General features: G+C 53.4%; 9 protein-coding genes across 9 annotated transcripts; 4 read left to right on the plus strand and 5 right to left on the minus strand.

Moving 5' to 3' along the window:
- Positions 1-330: 330 nt before the first annotated feature.
- On the minus strand, positions 331-1555 carry K489DRAFT_327528 (ras small GTPase; the record flags this gene model as incomplete). The annotated part of the gene is made up of 6 exons (XM_033601998.1): positions 331-607; positions 811-882; positions 1016-1078; positions 1173-1192; positions 1258-1330; positions 1500-1555. The coding sequence occupies 6 exons, from the start codon at positions 1553-1555 to the stop codon at positions 331-333; spliced, it is 561 nt and encodes a 186-aa protein (XP_033455454.1).
- Positions 1556-2632: 1077 nt separating this feature from the next.
- K489DRAFT_418785 (uncharacterized protein) lies at positions 2633-3351 on the plus strand (the record flags this gene model as incomplete). Its single annotated transcript, XM_033608200.1, has 3 exons — positions 2633-2732; positions 2782-2820; positions 2872-3351. The coding sequence occupies 3 exons, from the start codon at positions 2633-2635 to the stop codon at positions 3300-3302; spliced, it is 570 nt and encodes a 189-aa protein (XP_033455455.1). The 3' UTR covers positions 3303-3351.
- Positions 3352-4178: 827 nt separating this feature from the next.
- On the plus strand, positions 4179-7787 carry K489DRAFT_327654 (beta and beta-prime subunits of DNA dependent RNA-polymerase; the record flags this gene model as incomplete). The annotated part of the gene is made up of 1 exon (XM_033602008.1): positions 4179-7787. One exon carries the CDS (start codon positions 4179-4181, stop codon positions 7785-7787), a length of 3609 nt encoding a protein of 1202 aa, XP_033455456.1.
- Positions 7788-7882: 95 nt separating this feature from the next.
- K489DRAFT_93729 (uncharacterized protein) lies at positions 7883-8954 on the minus strand. The gene is made up of 2 exons (XM_033609054.1): positions 8026-8954; positions 7883-7961 (listed from the first exon to the last, which is right to left on the minus strand). Exon 1 carries the CDS (start codon positions 8663-8665, stop codon positions 8042-8044), a length of 624 nt encoding a protein of 207 aa, XP_033455457.1. The 5' UTR covers positions 8666-8954; the 3' UTR covers positions 7883-7961; positions 8026-8041.
- Positions 8955-8991: 37 nt separating this feature from the next.
- On the minus strand, positions 8992-9816 carry K489DRAFT_405001 (uncharacterized protein). The gene has a single exon (XM_033607139.1). It carries the CDS (start codon positions 9783-9785, stop codon positions 9222-9224), a length of 564 nt encoding a protein of 187 aa, XP_033455458.1. The 5' UTR covers positions 9786-9816; the 3' UTR covers positions 8992-9221.
- Positions 9817-10278: 462 nt separating this feature from the next.
- Positions 10279-12398, plus strand: K489DRAFT_384849 (putative P450 monooxygenase). Its single transcript, XM_033605951.1, has 2 exons — positions 10279-10694; positions 10847-12398. The coding sequence occupies exons 1-2, from the start codon at positions 10486-10488 to the stop codon at positions 12243-12245; spliced, it is 1608 nt and encodes a 535-aa protein (XP_033455459.1). The 5' UTR covers positions 10279-10485; the 3' UTR covers positions 12246-12398.
- Positions 12399-13092: 694 nt separating this feature from the next.
- Positions 13093-14217, minus strand: K489DRAFT_308949 (HET-domain-containing protein; the record flags this gene model as incomplete). Its single annotated transcript, XM_033600625.1, has 1 exon — positions 13093-14217. A coding segment is annotated over one exon (1125 nt), but the record flags the coding sequence as incomplete, so codon positions are not given.
- Positions 14051-15108, minus strand: K489DRAFT_93754 (uncharacterized protein). Its single transcript, XM_033609055.1, has one exon. The coding sequence runs from the start codon at positions 14973-14975 to the stop codon at positions 14250-14252; it is 726 nt and encodes a 241-aa protein (XP_033455461.1). The 5' UTR covers positions 14976-15108; the 3' UTR covers positions 14051-14249.
- Positions 15109-16804: 1696 nt separating this feature from the next.
- K489DRAFT_374270 (uncharacterized protein) lies at positions 16805-17422 on the plus strand (the record flags this gene model as incomplete). The annotated part of the gene is made up of 1 exon (XM_033603510.1): positions 16805-17422. One exon carries the CDS (start codon positions 16805-16807, stop codon positions 17420-17422), a length of 618 nt encoding a protein of 205 aa, XP_033455462.1.
- Between the last annotated feature and the right edge of the window lie 577 nt (positions 17423-17999).

A 17999-nucleotide genomic window follows, 5' to 3' on the forward strand; every position in this document is an offset into this window, starting at 1 on the left:
CGCCGGTGACATGGAAAATCAAAAGTAAACAACCAAAACAAAATAATGCAAAGATAAATAAAAACAAAATTTCCGTGATTCGTGAGAGATCCCGGATGATGGATCATCGGGAGATAAACCGTGGATAGCCGATTCTGGAGATTTCGAGTTTGCCGGATATCGCTTGCTCTGCATCGACTGATCGGTCAGGCAGCGGTTTCTGGCTGTGAGCTATTGACTGAGGTGCCAAAGCTGGTCGAGACGTTTCGATTTCGGAGTTACAGGCGGAGTGTCATTGACTGCAGCCGAAGTGGACCGAGCTTGTCAGGACCGTCGGTTCGATGAGCGATGTCATTTCTTGCTCACTCTCCCGATGAGCCAGCGCAGAACAGCGTCGAGATTGGTTTCCTCTTTGGCGCTGATACCATAGCAGCTCACTTCTCGGTGAGTAACTTCTTTCAGGTTCAGGACATCGATCAACTCGTCCACGGTGGCGTGTCCGGCAAGATCTGACTTGTTACCGAGAACAAGCAAAGGGATACCTTCTGTCGCGGGTTTGTTGATGAGGATGTGGAGTTCTTCCTTGGCAACGTCGAAGGCCTCGCGGTCGGCGGAATCAACAATGAATCTGCATGAGATCATTTGTCAGAAGAGGTGCTATCGAAGATGCCTGGGCAGATGTTTCTTGACAAGGCGAATATCGCATCGATGAAGATTGTGGACAAGCATCGGAGGCGCAGAGGATATAGAATGGGAGCCCCGAGCGATGCTCAGGAGGCGGATGACGAGATGTTCGCACGGAAATCCATCGGACCAAAAACCGTAACTTACACAATGGCGTTGACGTCTCGACAATATCGTTCCCACATTGACCGGAATCGTGGTTGGCCGCCGAGATCCCAGCTTGGAATAGTGTCAGCAAAGGGCTCGACTTCAATTAACGATTTCAAGGATCTAATCGACGATGAAAATTGAGGTAGTTGTTTCGTTCAAGTGTGTTTGAATCGGGCGAGGGGTGATCAGCGCATGATCTCACCATTTTAATGTGACGTGTCCTTTTTGAACCTTTTTCATGTTGAAGCCGACTGTCGGAATGGAGCTGCATGTCATCACGTCAGCGTCTGAATCTCTGTAGATCTCGGACCATTTCCAACGAAGTTGTGAATCTTGTCTCTGTCTCGATGATTACCTACTCAATCGTGAATTCACCTCCCTGTTTGCCATAATATGTCAGCTGATGAAGATATAAATGAGTATAGCTTCGGAGAAATTACTTACAGCTAGCACTCTTAATAAGGAGGTCTTGCCAGCATTTTGAAGACCGATCATAGTGATGTCCATTTCTGTTGACCTAAAGGGCGAAGCAAGAGGAGATCTTATTAGTCATCATGGCCGTTTCGCAGTAAAAATGTGAGTGACGAGGTTCCAAAGAAGGATCATCAGTTCGGGCCATCCTTGTCGCTGGAACATTCCGTCCGATGGACAGAAGCAGGTGCTCTATTTGCCGAGGGCGGAGATACACGTACCAGAAGATGCTCAACAGCCAATCGTAAATTCGCTTAAGAAAGCCCACCATGTTGGGCGAGTGGAAGGCGTTCAGCCGTTCAGATGATGTAGGGATCCAGGAGATGAGGTAAGATGAGGTTCAAGAAGACGCGGGAGAAGGATACGCCCTGGATGAAGCAATGGCGTCTGGCCGACGAACCGCGTGAGTGAATTCGATTTTAATGAGTGAAATGTCGAGGGAATGGCAATCGCGGCGTGAGTCTTGTCCAGTATTCAGGAATGAAGGTCAAGCGCATGCACACGGGTCGGCGCACTCGTCCAGTCTTGTCGTTTTCTATGCGCAGAGTCTATACGGTTGAAAAACGGACTTGTTTCTCGCGATCGAGGTGCAATAGCGGTGCTGCGATGCTGCAGTGCTCGAAATCGACGGTTCGTGTGTGATAGAGTGGACACCGACCGACCAGTGCAGTGCAGGTGGGTTGATCCGCTTGTCTTGAGCGCGGGGCCTGCCGTGCGCCGTCGCCGCTGCCCGCGGTTCCGCTGAACGATGACGACAGCGTTCGACCGAGCGAGGTTCGAGCGATATGCCCAGGTGGTGGAGGAGTCGCAGAGGAAGACGCGACGAGCTCACGTTCTGATGAATATCGACAGCAGGAGATTACCGTCCTTGCTGACTTCCCCGTAGCTGCGCAGATGGTCAAAGAAGCTGCTGTGCGTGTATGTAGATGCGGCAAGGCTAAGAGGACTCATGCATTGGTCCTGCGGAGCGCTCCTGCCGAATGATATGAGTCTGTCGCTGCAAGGGCACGAGGTGGATATGCAGGGGAGGAAGTGTGCAGATGTGCGACCGTACGAGGTGTGAAGGGGTTCTCGGTGATGATATAGGAGCTGCGAGGAGGAACAATCCGCACGGCGATCGAGCGCATCCAAGGACAGGGATGGAGAAGGTAATTTGTATGGGCAGCACGGCGGCTGGGTGGGAGAGGATTTGCACGGGGATCGCTGGAGGAGCGCGTATTTGAGATGAGCAGAGATGAGATGGGGAGAGCAGAGGTGTCGGCTATGCGTCGGGAAAACCAAAAAGCGTGATGAGACACGGCCGGGAACAAGGTGATTATCAATAGAACGGCGAGCAAGCTCAATAATAATGTCCACGGGACATATACTGCAAGTTATCGCAGAGACAGTACAAGGAGCGGAACGACAGCAGCGATACTCACACTTGCTACTCCTCACGATGCCCAGAGGTACGCTGTTGATCGCGCATACATACATCCATACATACATACATGGCAGTACAGCAATCATTCCCATCGCTAGTCAGTGGATGCCCAGGTGTGAAGCCCAAAGGTGGAGGAGACGCCCACTACCTACATACCTAGGTAGGAAAGGACCACAACTCGTGGTCAGCTGGTCGCTCGCCCGCCCACAGTAATACTAATACAGTACAGAACACCAACACAGACGCATGCGCAGGACAACAAACAGCACACGATAAGCATGCTCGTCATCACCGCTCCTCGATCGCATGCACAGTCCCTCCAGAGCAAAGGGACGATGGGGAATGGAATGCCACTGCTGATCACAAGTACGCGCCCTCGCCCCAGGAACCAGGACCACATCATGACCCGAGTTCCCAGTCCATCAGCCATGTGCGCGCGCCAAAGGCGAGAGCATATTCCTCGCTGATCGTCTGGTCCATGTTACTTGATTTTCCCAACACAAAAATGGCCGGCCGGCCGGAGCAAGTGTTTCATGTTTTCAGGCCTGTCCATGATCAGTCTTTACCACTTGCGCGGGAAGTCCATATGTATTGATCTACTGCGTCGCACTCGGCTGCGTACTGTTCGTGCGCGGATGGCGCAAAAACGTTAAGTCCATGCGGTAGGCGCCCGGGACTGCCCACCGGTGTTCCCACTCCCGGTCCATGGCAGATAAATCATTTGCACATCAGCCAATCATTAAAATCCGTGCTTCAGATATGGACAAGAAAAGACTGATTACGGTCGTTACACGATTGATTGGTTCTGAATTATTGGGAAGAGTGAGCGTGCCTCACAGACCATCGGCGCATACCGGTGATGAACGAGGATGCTCGAGAGGAGCGACTGGGCTTCATACCAGCTCCCATCACTCGTCCGTCCGGCTCGACCCCGATTTCGGAGGAAGATCAAATTATCAATAGATTACCGCCAGAGCCTGGGTCCAGCTGCGATCGAGTTGTCCGAAGTGGATATTCAAGGCAGACAGTGCTGTCTCGACATGCGCATATGTGCAATACAATAAGAGCAATGTCCGGCGTGATGATACATGGGCGGGTCTCCATGCTACCGACGGGCCGACGATGCGGGCCGTGACACCGCGGATGCTGCGTGGAGGAAGGCCGCCCTAACTCCGATAAGCTAGCCTAATCAGTTCTTCCGTATCTCTCGAGCTCTGGGAAAAAAAGATTTCGAGAGTCGGTCAATGTCGTCGGCGTCTGTCGCATAGCACGCCCTTCACACATCTTTGCTTTAGCCGTCTCGCCAAATTCACTCATCAGGGCGGCGGTGATCGAGGAGAGTCTCGATTGTATGCAATAATTTGCTCTCGCCTGCATGTACACTACTATGAAATAATTTGCGACCCATCGAGCACATCTCTACAACACCACAGCAATGGCGCCAGCCAGAACAGAGACTACGACCACGACCATGACCTCGGGCAGCAAATGGTCAACAGACTTCGAGACTGTCCGACGAGAGAAGATCTTTCGGAATCCTCCCAGCAAGAAGACTGCATTCCCGACTCTAGCAGAAACGATCAAACCTCATGTCGACTCTTTCAACACCATCTTCGCGCTAGAAGGTCAACTCCACCATGCACTCAAAGATATCGGCACACGGACATTCCTCGACGGCAATCCTCTCGGAGAGCACGATAGTCCTCGTAACCGTCTACAGGTGCGTGTCAAGGAGGTATTTCTAGAAAAGAGCCTGCTGCCATCGTCCAACAAGGTCGAAGCATTGAAGAGAGAAATTCTCCCCGTCGAGTGCCGAGAGAGGCATGTCACATACCGAGGACGCTTCCGAGGTCGAGTCGAGTACCGGGTCAACGACGGCCCGTGGAAAGAGTCGGTGCGAGAATTTGGTCATGTCCCGATCATGCTGCGTTCAAATCGATGTCACCTTGAAGGGTTGCCTCCGAAAGAGCTTGTGGACCGAAGAGAAGAGTCGGATGAATTGGGTGGATACTTCATCGTCAACGGTATCGAGAAGTTGATCCGAATGTTAATTGTCAATCGCCGGAATTTCCCCATGGCCATCATTCGACCGTCGTTCGAGAATCGAGGGGCTACATACACCAAATTCGGTATCCAGATTCGATCAGTCCGTCCAGATCAGACTTCTCAAACAAACGTTTTACATTACCTTTCCGACGGTAACGTCATCTTCCGATTCTCATGGCGCAAGAATGAATTTCTCGTTCCGGTATTGATGATCATCAAAGCTCTCGTTGAAACCAATGATCGGGAGATCTTCGAGTCCATCGTGGGACCCGCGAAGAGCAAGGGATTGGACACAAAGCAATTCGTCTCGGATCGGGTAGAGCTGCTGCTCAGAACATACAAAGCATACAACATCCAGTCACGAGCGAAGTCACGAGCATACCTAGGTTCGAAGTTTCGCGTCGTGCTCTCGGTGCCCGAGGACATGAGCGACGATGAGGCCGGAACCGAATTCCTTCGCAAAATCGTGCTGCCTCATCTCGGCAATTGCAATGTCAGCGAGGCACAGGACGTGGACAAGTCCAGGATGATTCTCTTCATGATTCGCAAACTATACTCTCTAGTCGAGGGCGAATGCACCATCGACAACCCAGATGCTGTCCAGAATCAGGAGATTCTACTTCCAGGTTTCTTGTTTGGAATGATCATCAAGGAGCGCATCGACGAGTGGCTTGGTACAGTCGGTCTTGGTCTGCGGGAATGGGGTCGTGATAATGCCTGGCAGCCGTTTACAAGTCACGAGTTTGAAAAGACATTCATGACGAAAGTTCTGCGCAGGACAAACGAGAATCTCGGTCAAGCATTAGAGTACTTCCTCTCGACAGGAAATCTCGTCAGTCCTTCTGGTTTAGACTTGCAACAAACTTCTGGTTTTACGGTGGTGGCCGAAAAGATCAACTTCTATCGATTCATCAGTCACTTCCGCATGGTGCATCGAGGTAGTTTCTTCGCGCAGTTGAAGACGACGACGGTCCGAAAGCTACTGCCTGAGAGTTGGGGATTCTTGTGTCCGGTGCACACTCCCGACGGTTCGCCCTGTGGTCTGCTGAATCACTTGGCGCATAAGTGCAAGATTGAGACCTCAAGTGTCGACGTATCGAAGATTCCAGCTCTCATCTCACAGATCGGCATCTCGCCTACGTCTGGCGCAATCCTGGAAGACAGCGTGGTCGTACAGCTCGATGGTCGCGTGCTTGGGTTCTGCTCGCCGAAACAGGCCAAAGTCATTAGCGACTCGTTGAGATACTGGAAAGTCGAAGGGACCCACGACGTTCCGATCGAACTCGAAATTGGCAATATTCCTTTGTCAAGCGGTGGCCAATATCCTGGTGTCTACTTGTTCTCGGGACCTGCACGAATGATTCGACCTGTCAAATACCTTCCTCTCGAGAAGCTCGACTATGTTGGGCCATTCGAACAGCCATTCATGTCAATCGCCTGCACAGAACCCGAAATTTCATCCGGCGATTCAACGCATGTGGAATTTGATGTTACGAACATCCTATCCATCCTTGCGAACCAGACGCCATTTTCGAACTTCAACCAGTCACCCCGAAACATGTACCAGTGCCAGATGGCCAAACAGACCATGGGAACGCCAGGAACCGCTTTGAAATACCGCACGGACAACAAAACCTATCGACTACAGACAGGTCAAACTCCCGTCGTCAGGACTCCCAAGTACATGGACTACGGTCTCGATAACTTCCCTAATGGTACCAACGCGGTCGTTGCCGTTATCTCATATACTGGTTACGACATGGACGACGCTATGATCATCAACAAGTCAGCACACGAGCGAGGATTCGGGTTTGGAACGATTTACAAGACCAAGAAGATCAACCTCGCTGAGGAAAACAAAACTCGCAAAGGCGGTGTCACACATATGTTTGGCTTTGCTCCGAATTCGATTGTGAAAGCGCAATGGCGGGAAACACTCGATGACGATGGTCTCGCAGTCTCCGGCGTCAAGATCAAAGACGGTTCGATCATCGCTGCATCATACACAGTCGTCAAGGATCCTCAAACAGGCGAGTACGTCAACCAGGACGGCATTACGCATCTCCACAAGTATAAGGATCAGGAACAGGCATACGTCGAGGAGATCAAATTGATCGGTAACGAAAACGGCAACAACGATCCCTGTCAAGCCGTCAGCATCCGTCTCCGCATCCCGCGTTCACCCGTCATCGGCGACAAGTTCTCCTCCCGTCACGGACAGAAAGGTGTCTGTTCTCAAAAATGGCCCACCATCGACATGCCCTTCACCGAAAGCGGCATGCAACCCGACGTCATCATCAACCCACACGCCTTCCCTTCCCGCATGACCATCGGCATGTTCGTCGAATCCATGGCCGGCAAATCCGGCGCCTGCCACGGCTTCGCCCAGGACTCGACGCCCTTCCAGTTCAAAGACAAGCAAGGCGAGACGGCGGTCGAATACTTCGGCCACCAGCTCGTGCGCGCGGGATACAACTACTATGGCAACGAGCCCATGTACTCGGGCATCACCGGCGAGGAGCTGGCCGCGGACATCTACATCGGCGTCGTCTACTACCAGCGCCTCCGGCACATGGTTAACGACAAGTTCCAGGTCCGCACCACCGGCCCCGTCACCCCGCTCACCGGCCAGCCCATCAAGGGCCGTTCCAAGGGCGGAGGAATCCGCGTCGGAGAGATGGAACGCGACGCCCTCCTCGCGCACGGCACCGCCTTCCTCCTGCAGGACCGCCTGATGAACTGCTCCGACTACACCAAAGCGAGCATCTGCAAGGCCTGCGGCTCGTTCTTATCCGTCCAGCCTAGCGCGGGCTCCTACGCGAGCCGTCGGGACGGCGGCCGGGTCCGCTGCAGGAGGTGCTCGCGCAAGGCCCTCTCGAGCGATCCGAGGAGCGCCTGCTGGGAGGACTATTCGGGCGCCAAGTGGTTCGGCGGAGACGATGTCACGCTCGTGGCGATCCCGGGCGTGTTGAAGTATTTGGATGTCGAGTTGGCGGCGATGGGGATCCGGTTGAATTTCAAGGTCGGCCCGTGAGGAGGTTTTTTTTTCTCTCGGAGCGGACGTTGTTTCTGGTTTTCCTTACTGTATGTTTGAGGCGAATGGGATCGATGGGGAGGGGTCCGGATTTTACGAAATGGCACTGCTATGAATGAAAATGATCTTCCTTCGTCGTTGTTCTTGGGAATGAACATCGAGGGTTTTCTGCGCCTGAGATACGGATATCGACATTAGTAGTAAGTCCAAACAGTCTTTGCGTGATGATTCATCGTACACATGTATCCACGAACTCATTCCGAATAAACTCCGGTAACAATGGTCCAGGGCGCCCCCAAAGTATGGTCCCTTTCCTCCAAGCCATTGTCTATATGCGGCAGCATGAGGGCATTGAATTCCGTGAACCTCGAAGAGTCGTTCATCGTCGCCGCTTCGAAAATGGCGGGATAGGCTCCCGCGTTGCCCCAGTCGATGACCCAGACATTGCTGTCGCAGTCCAAAACCAGATTCACAGGACATATGTCATGGTGCACTAGGGTGAACGACGAGTAGTCGAAGTGTGGAAAATCCTTGCTGGCGTATCCGCGCCTTTGGGAGAATTCCAGCTTGCGCGTGAACCAGGCGTTGAAGTCGTCCTTGTGGAAAGGTCCTGCTCCGTAACCGGAGACCCGGAACCTTCGACAACGCCCTCCGCCGAGAGGGCCTGGCTGGTCGAAGCTGTGGAGTTGTAATTGGGAGACGATATGGGCGCCTTGTTTGACGATATCTGTGCGTCGTTCCGTGTCGAGGCTCTCCCAGATGTCGAAAACCGTGTTGCCTTCAACATAGTCCATGACCATATATCCACATGGATAGGAGGTCGAGGGATCAAAGGCGATGAAGAAGTAGTGGTGGAGTCTAGAGGTAGGAACATCCATGTTGGAATTGACTTATTTCATCGCCTTGATCTCCTGCATTTGGATTGCCTGACCATACTTGAGGACCAAATGAGTGGAAAGTCGCACGACATGAATACCCTGGAGCCTGTAGATAGTCGGGGCCGCCTTGCTGATTGTGATGAGTTCCCAGACTGAACCAGTAGCGAGATCCACTCCGTTCAACGGAAAGGCTGTTGATGGATTTTTGCTGGTAGGCTGATTTATTGTTAGGCTCGGAACCGAAAATTTTGAAAAGGAGTTAGTACATCGTGAAAAGGGGTCATTGGATGAGGAACGTTGGAATAAAGAGGGTCCATTCAGGTCTCGTTCACGTTGCTCTAGACGAGTTCGCAAGTCATAACAAGCGTTTGATGAGACATATATTCTACTGTCCTGACGAAAAGGAGGTCGAGGCAGACCTGTAGGTAGACGTATAGGCAGACGTGCAGGCAGGGTTGCAGGCAGGCGTGTAGGCGTGAAACGTCAGAAGGCGACAGGTCGCGCCTGATTAGGCTGAATAAACCTTGTCCTCACTGCTGCAGTCGACGCAACAAGGTCAATCATAGTACCCACCGTTGTCAATCTCAAGCGGAGTTCCCTCCGGCCAGAGCTTTCGAATGTCAGCCTTTGCCACCTCGACTTCCTCAACACGTAGCCACTTCTCTTGTGTGAGCAAGGTCAGAGTATCCGTCACCCAGTTGCGACATCCGACGCCATCTGCGTTGAACTCGTATCTATCGCGACCAGATTCCACGAGACGATCTATGAGACGACCCACTGTCGCGCCTTCGATGACAGACATTGATACGTGGTGGGCCTTATCGATCGCCATAGCATACGGCATCAGGCTCACGATGACATCGGCCTTGAAACCACCTTCGATCGTAGTGGCTCCCTGCTGTGGGTTAGGCTGAGCGTTAACGCAGACAGATTCGCCCTCGCCTGTTTCCAGGTACAAGCACCAGTGGTTCGTGAGACTACCGGGGTGAGGGCCGGCTGCAGGAGGTTCTGCGATTGTGTGTAAACAAGAAACCGATCTCGCTTGAATTTCAGCCTTCTTAGGTGCTGGGACGTATTTGATCGGTACAAACGCCGGTGGCGTATACCAAGAGGAATTCATATCGTCGTCGATAAGCTTCTTCGATCGATGAAGCTATTGAGGGTAGGAAGAATCGGCGAAGGGCCAAGTTCCACCGCAAGATCAACGGTCATCGGGCGGGCTTCCAGGCTTGCACGCGCGTGGGCCACACACACAGTGTGATGACTAATCCAACATCTGCCATGTCCGATGACTAATACGATACCTACAGCAGGCTTAGGTCACTTCCAAGACGGCTGCTGCTCCTGTACATGAATGGTTCGTCCAACACGTGTTGAGAACGAGGGATACATGTCCCAACGAACACATTTTTTTCGTTCGTCGTTCAGAGCCTCTATCCTCACACTACATTGAACGGCCAGCGGATCGCGGGAACAGCACTTCCCGAAACGGGCATTGGTCCCGTCTCGACCGCTTCTAGGCTGCACGCTAGAACGCGGATATCGCTTTCGGTATCGGCAAATAAATATACAGGCCCAATGGCAAGGGGCGCATTTCCTGCACGACCCGCCATGCGATGGAACTCGGAATCGAACGAGATCGGTTAGTCTACGGACCCAGATCCTCATCATGAACTCAGATAGCTTTCTCCTCAGCATTTGGTGAAATAAAGTAATGTCCCGTTGGCCAGCCGCCTGAGTCGACCGCCGAAGTAATCGAGCGCACGCGTTCCTGGGAGAAGTAAACACGCACAGCGGCAAGCGAGCAAGCGAAGCTAGCCATGGCATTCACCGACGACTTAATACCGCTGCTCAAGGGTTCGCCTATCACCAGTATCGCAATCGCGGTCGTGACGCTCCTGGTCATATACCTCTTCGTGGGAGCGAAAGCCGACGAGCGCGAGCCGCCATATGTGAAGCCGGGAATCCCGTTCATCGGCCATGGCCTGGGACTCATGTTCCAGGGGACGCCGTATTACAAGATCATCGCGTGAGTTCATTCCCGTCGACCCGCGTTCCCAAACGAACAAGGAAATTTGCAAAAGCAGCATCGTCCTGCTCAAATTCACCATTGTTGGCAGAACAACACACATTGGGTGAGAAAGGATCACAGACTAATATATGTGAGGTTCATATACATAGCGCCAAAACCGACGCCCCCATCTTCTCCCTCAACCTCCTGGGAACTCGTCTGTATATCGTCAAATCTGCCAAGATTGTCGCCGCCGTGCAACGCAATGCCAAAATCCTCTCCTTCGACCCGTTCCTCACCGCCGCCGCCGAGCGCATGGCCGGCATCACCGGTCCCGGTCTGAAGCTACTCCAGGAAACCCATGCGGGCGGCGGAGGACTCAACCAGACCGTTGTGCATGCGAGTATCCCATCATTGATGGGCAGTGGACTCGACGAGATGAATCGCACGATGCTAGTGAAGATTGGACCGCTAATGGACCAGCTTATCGATGGTCCAAGGAGCGAGATCGATTTGCACAGGTGGTGTCGCGATGTGATTACTACTGCGAGCAGCGAGGCGGTCTGGGGGAAACAGAACCCTTTCCGGTCGGAGCAGACGACGGAGGATTTCTGGTATTTCGAATCCAACCTCAACATTCTCCTGGCGAACATGCTCCCCTGGATCACCGCGCGGAAAGCGTACCAGTGCCGAGAGCGCTTCGTCGACGCGATGGAGGCCTTTGCGCAATCCGGCGGCTACGAGGAAAAAGACTGCTCCGAGCTCGCCCGTGCGCGTCGGGATGCCCAGCGCGATGGCGGCGCCACGGTCCGCGACACGGCGAGACTGGAGATGAGCCTCAACATTGGCGTGCTCTCCAACACCGTGCCGTCGACGTTCTGGTGCATGTTCGACATCTTCTCACGCCCGGATCTCCTCGCCGCCATCCGCCGCGAACTCGAGACGCACGCCGTGGTCACCCCCGACCCGTCGGCGCCACACAAGCGGGCGGTGGATATCAGCTTGATCCGCGGCGACTGCCCCTTGCTCGTCGCCGCGTTCCAGGAGATGCTCCGCCTGCACTCCAACGGCGCGCCCATCCGCTTCGTGTACGAGGACGTCGTCCTCGACAACCAGTTCCTCCTGAAGAAAGGGTCCATCCTGCAGATGTCCGCGCCGGTGATCCACTCGGAGCAGACACACTGGGGTCTCGACGCCTCCAAGTTCGACGCCACGCGGTTCGATAGCCATGTAGCCATCGCGGGGCAGAAGGCGACCAAGGCGCACACGAAGCCGCGAGCGACGTCGTACATGGCGTGGGGCGCGTCGCCGAATTTGTGCCCGGGCAGACATTTCGCCACGGCGGAGATTCTCGCTGTGGCTGCGATGTTGGTTCTCAGAACGGATATTACGCCTGTCAAGGGTCATTGGTGGACGCCGAAGTTAAATTCGAATGCGATGGCTGCAGCCATGTCACCGCCTGGTGAGCCGTATCCTGTGAGGATACAGAGGCGCAAGGAAGTCGAGGGGATTGAGTGGTCGTTTATTGTTAGCGGGCAGAAGGATAAATTTGGGCTGATCACGGGATAACATTCAGAGCGAGGTAATGTGAGGATATTCGCAAAATCCGGTTCCGCGCGTAGATCTTTAAGTTGATGTATTCTGATGTGCAAGTGTATACCTAGGTACTCACAGTGAGTGCCAGACATCGTCATGTAATAGTAGAGCGAGCGGTTCTGATCCATCACGATCATGACAGAAAGCTGCAGCGAAATGTGCACCGCCAGCGAGAGATCCGATCATGAGGTTGCGGGTGTCATGTCTTTCTCGCGTTTCCTAAATGGACTTCGGGTGTTCAAGAACGCCGCTCATCGAGACGCATCGATGCTCTCGAAGGGAAAGTGCTGGGCTTTGGTTCTCAAACAATCTCAAGCTGGTATCGCGCACTCTTATGTGCCGGCTCCTTGAGAACTCTCGCGCATGCAGCTCTAGCCATGCCTGCGCCCGATGAGCCCAAGATCCGCGCAAAACGAACGCTGTCGTCGCTCTCGTGCAAGAATTTGTAACCGACACCGTGGCTCTCGGCGCATTCGAAACTGCCTACCCTGGTGTACTCCCCGGGGCGAGATGCGAGAGGCTTGAGCACGAGACCAAATGTGGACTTCTCGTGTATCCAGTCCTTCCCATTGTCTTGCAGACTATCGAGGGCGACCATCGATTTCAGAGGGAGCATCGCTAGCTGCGCTCCCGACTCACATATCGCCGGCGCCGCCTCCGCTGAGGCTACTTTGGAATAGATGTTGGGGATAGAGTCCGGCCGGAATTGAAAAGTCTCATACGGCATAGCCTCGTCGCTCGGAATTGTGCTTGCACGACCGAAGTCGCAAACCAGAATTTGGTGGGCGTCGCGCTGCTCTTCAAACTGGTAACAACCGACGACGAGCTTGGAACAATTGATGCGCATCCGACCCATCTTGAGCTCACCGAATGCATTGCTATGGGCCATTTCTGTGACGACATCATGAACAAGGGTCACGAACGAAGATTCGGCAGGTTTGATGTCTTGCTGGTCCAAACGGGGATACAGGTCGACGGGACCATCGACAGATGCCCATGACCACGAGGGCGCTCCGCGGTACAGCGGTCTAGTTTCGCTTGTTTTCGCGAACCAACATAGCTGGAGGACCATATGAGATCTCCACAATCCTGCAAGATAGTCACTCCCAATGTTTGGCTGGATGATCCTTGCCAGACCGTCCAGAGCTGGCAGTTTATCTGTGCTGAATGTCAGGCTGCATTTAGAGTACGGCACCACGATACGTCGCATCCAAGATTCAACCGTAGTGATTGCCCTTACGTCGGGCAAGGCTGGCAACAGATGGTCTAGAGTTTGTAGGTCTTCCGTGGCGAGTCTACTCTTGCATTCCCAGAACAGACCTTTGTTGGTACAATAAAGCGTACGAGGTGCTAAGATCAGTTCTTGCATACACCAAGCTCGAGTCTCCAGGTGATTTTGGTGCAAATCATACGACTCAGATGCCCATGTATTGCGCAGTAACGTATCATCACCTGCATGAGCCGTGCGAAAAGTACTGATGCTTCGAGATGATGGCTTTCGGGGAAGACAGCCCTGTGTACCATCTGTAGCCGACGCAGCCGCAATGTTCAAGCTCGATCCGCGATATATCATACCCATTTTAGCAGACTCAAGTTGCCAGTCCGATCGACTGTCTTGTACAATGCATAAAGAGTCGATCCAAATATGGTTCAGCCGAGCTCTGCGGGCGATTTCGATTGCGTCTTTAAATGTATTCGCCAGGTCATCCCAGTGAATGCCTGACGCCAGAGTATGGAGATTTGCCGAGTTCAGACAGAGGAACTTTGTATCGCCCCAGCAATGACTCAACGTTGCGTAGGGAAGAGGCTCTGCCCAGTCGGAAGTGTGGATCAATCGGACCGCATCTTCAGATATGGAGAGCAGTCTTGTGGGCAAAGCGACTTGAGTCTGTGCCGTGGGGCGACAATTCTGATGGTTTAGCAGGCAGTACCTGCTCCAAAATTGAGGGAGATCAATCGCATGCTCAATTGCTTTATCTAGAATATCGTCAGGATGTGGATCCACCCGAGCGGGATGCGACTAAGCTTACACCATCCCCTCCGGCCCCATACGTCCAGTGTGATGATCGGATAACTGGACTGTGCACCATGCATTGCCCGTGGACAATAGAAGCGCAGGGCGAATGGCGTGGCCGAATTTATCGTGAACTCCGCCCGTAGCATGCATCTGACGAGCGATTGTGTGGCTTTGGAGCTATCGTTTAGTTTGTCTAGCCGCTCCAGACGGTCTTCGATTGACCGGAGAGCATTCAAGACTCGGTCGTTTTTCAGGTTGCGGAAGAGCAAGACACATAGGCGACAACCGTTCCTACTACCCGCCTCAATGCTCTTCGAGTCGTGATCTTGGTCCACCTTGGAATAAACCCACTCACTATCACTTCCAATATTTGTCGGCTCGACGATTTTCCAGGGATAGGGCCTGTGCAGGGACAGCTCTTGGTTGACGGTGGACAATATCGATGTACAACAGAGACACAGCCCATCGGATACGGAGCAGCCTTTTGCAGTCGCAACCACCTGTCGGTCGATTTTCGCCTCGTCAAGCTCGTCGTTAATGGACTCGCGATCAGAGCCGGGTATAAGCCACGGAATATTCGTATTGCTGTAATAATCAAACCATTGCTCCAGTTCACCAGCTGTACGTGCGGAAGCACTCTGATCATATACTTTCCATTCCTGAAGCGCTTGCAAGGCGTCATCCATACGCGCTGACGATCAGAGAGCGTTGCAACGATCTGAACGGGACGATCGCTAGAATTCGCGGCGTCAGGACAGATTATGACGCCGGCAAAAAACCATGCACTTGTGGTAGACGTGCGAGAAATTCTTGGAGAGATGCTGTGCCTTCGTTTGCAGAGGCTGACTACTATATCCAAAATTTGTAAATGCACTGCCACGACCGATTCCCTGATCTACACCGGTGTGCCTCGCTGAGGCTGTGCCGGCACTCGCAGATCCGTTGTATACGTCAACCCGCCATGCCGATGCCGATCCTCGTCAGTGAATAACACATCGCATGGGCGAAAAGCTTGAGATACCTAAGTAGCGTGTCATCCGAGTAGAGCGAAAGTTTGTGGCCATCGCACCCAGACAGATGGGGTAGATGTAGTAGTTGAGATCATCTGCGACGTTGTTGGCCGCCTCGTCCCCGTTGGGGTAGTGACAACCCTAAGCAAATGCTTCGACAGCCCGTCATCTCAGAAAGACATATATCGAAGCATCGAAAGGTTCTCCAGCCTCCAAAACGCATACATACGTCCCCACTCGACCATGCATGTAAGGATACAAGCCGGCTTGACAGCCTCGGCAGGGACAGATTCCTGGCCTGGTAGCTGTATCATCGCGAGAGAGGGAGATTGAAATGTACGGCCCAACGCACGCGTCTACGACTGCTTTTCGTCATGGTCCAGCTCAATCTCGGGCGCATCCACGATGATTCTCCATGAAGGCTTTACTATGAGACAGGTGTTTGCAACTCGTCTCGCCGAGTCTTCGACGCCAGCGTCGTTAATGAGGATGTAAACAACACATCAAAGGTGCAAACACTCTCATCAAGGCGCCTTTCCTCCATTGCAGAAGATCGTAGATCCTGGATATCAACACCGGTACGGGCCGCTACACGACAGGCCGGGGTGCTCAGACGATGAGAGTTCCCAAACCCTAAGGCGGAGACAGCCCACAGGCAGGAGCAATACAAATGCTTCCACCACTGTGATCCGCCTTCCTACTTGCGTGTTATGACAGTGATCGATATAAGTGATCGATAAAGAAGACGTGGCTTTCGGCTTATGCTCACATACGTGATGATAATCCTCAGGCGGTGAAGTCCAGCGGCGTTGGCGGCTGTGAGGAAACCTGGACATGTACAGACTGTCATTGTAATGCATAGAGAGAGCCCCGGACGGGTGTGAGGTAGGCTGCCAGGGTCGACGATGAAGGCGCTGATATCTGTCCCATTGTGGATAGACAACCGATAGTAGCTTCCAACGCGATCACGGCCGTAGCCAGCAAACACTCGCATCGAAAAGCACCTTGCTGGCCTCGACTAGCAAGCACTGGGCGGCGCAATTTACTGTCACTGGGAATGTGAGCACGAAGTGAGGTACATAGGTAGGTGGAATGTAGGCGCATTCCCATGGTCAGTCCAACGCGCTGTGCAGAACGTGAGACTGTTTGCCCTGGTGTGCTGGTTTCTTATTAAGAGCACATTGCCTGTATCATTCATGTGGCATCATCATACAGTATGAAGCTGGAGGGAGCAGCGACAAGGGCGGGACGAGGTGACGTGCTCGTGCTGCTGCTACGGCGGACCGGCGAGCCGTTGCATGCGATCTCCTGCGCAATTTATTAGTCGTGAAGGGACTGTCGGCCACGGATGAGATGACGAGAATGGATAGCCACGACAGAAACCGCTTCGAGAGGAGGCCATGGCTGACTTGACACCATGTTGTGAGATCACATCGTCGTCGTTGTAGACATTGCTCACGACGTGGTAGAGCACATCAAGGGTCAATGTGTGTAGTACCTAGGTAATGTACCTACCTCAGTACGATTGTGCTGTGTTCACGCCCGACGGAGCCGGCCGAGCGCCCGCCTTGCCGCCGCCGCCACTGCTGCTGCAGCGCGCCCTTCAGTTCTACCTCGACAATTCTCCGTCGCATTCCCTTTTACTCATCAGACGCGCAGCAAGCAATCACAAGCAAAGCAACTACGCGGCAGCAGCAGCACCACCACCATCCATCTCGCTCTGCGGTGTTAAACCTACCTCTTACAGTTCCTTGCTGAGAACCGACCTCTCTCTCTCACCTCCAGGCTTGCTGCTTCTTTCTCCACACACCTTACTTACCTCCACCTTACACACATACGCAATGGGTAAGACCTTCCCACTCCTCCTCCACCACCACCACCAACACCTCTACCTCACCTTCACCGTCTCAACGAACACTTCAACCCTCTTTTACTACCTCGTCGCACCGACCACTCTCATCGCTGCGCGTGTGGTGACTGATCCTCATTCCCCTTCTCTCCTGCTGCCTCGTGCCTCTCAAGAGACAACTGTCCGCCACCACTTCTTGCATCGCACAACATTGCAATCAGCTTACATTTTCATCTCAAGGCGACGACGAATATCGCTCTCGCGGACACCGTGACTCGGTAAGTGCTTTCTGGCGCGTTTGCTTCTTGTAGATCATCGGGACCACCTCGCCTGCCGTTGGACACCAAGGACCCCGTCGGCAGACATATTGCACGCCAGGGAAGAAAGGGATACAGTCACGCCTTGCAATCCGACACCGATCATCGCGACAGAGTCACCAACAACGCCTGTTCTACCCGGTCGCTGGGCTGCACATGGTGCCTCAAGGAAGCGCTAGAGTTTCCAGGCATGGGACGATGAAGGACACATACCGTGAACAATGAGCCAGATCTGTGAAGGGTGGTTTCCTGACCAGAGCTGAGAGGACGTTCATCGCTTTGATTGTCATTTAGACTCTCTCATTGGCATAGTCAGCACTTCTGCGAGATGACCGTCATGGTAGATCTGCGAGAAGTGCTTGACTGAGTACCATGGCTCTGCGATTGATTGCATACCCGTCACATGAACCGAGGTGATGCTCGCATGTCGACCATGTTGCCGGTCTACTCCACGTCTCCTGCATGGCTCCTCTTCATTGCGGCGTCCGCGCGCGCACCGTTTGCAGTCTCGCCTCTGCCACGAACCCAAATTCG

This window comes from Dissoconium aciculare, assembly GCF_010015565.1.
Source record: "Dissoconium aciculare CBS 342.82 unplaced genomic scaffold K489scaffold_18, whole genome shotgun sequence".
In the NCBI taxonomy this organism is placed as follows: domain Eukaryota; kingdom Fungi; phylum Ascomycota; class Dothideomycetes; order Mycosphaerellales; family Dissoconiaceae; genus Dissoconium; species Dissoconium aciculare.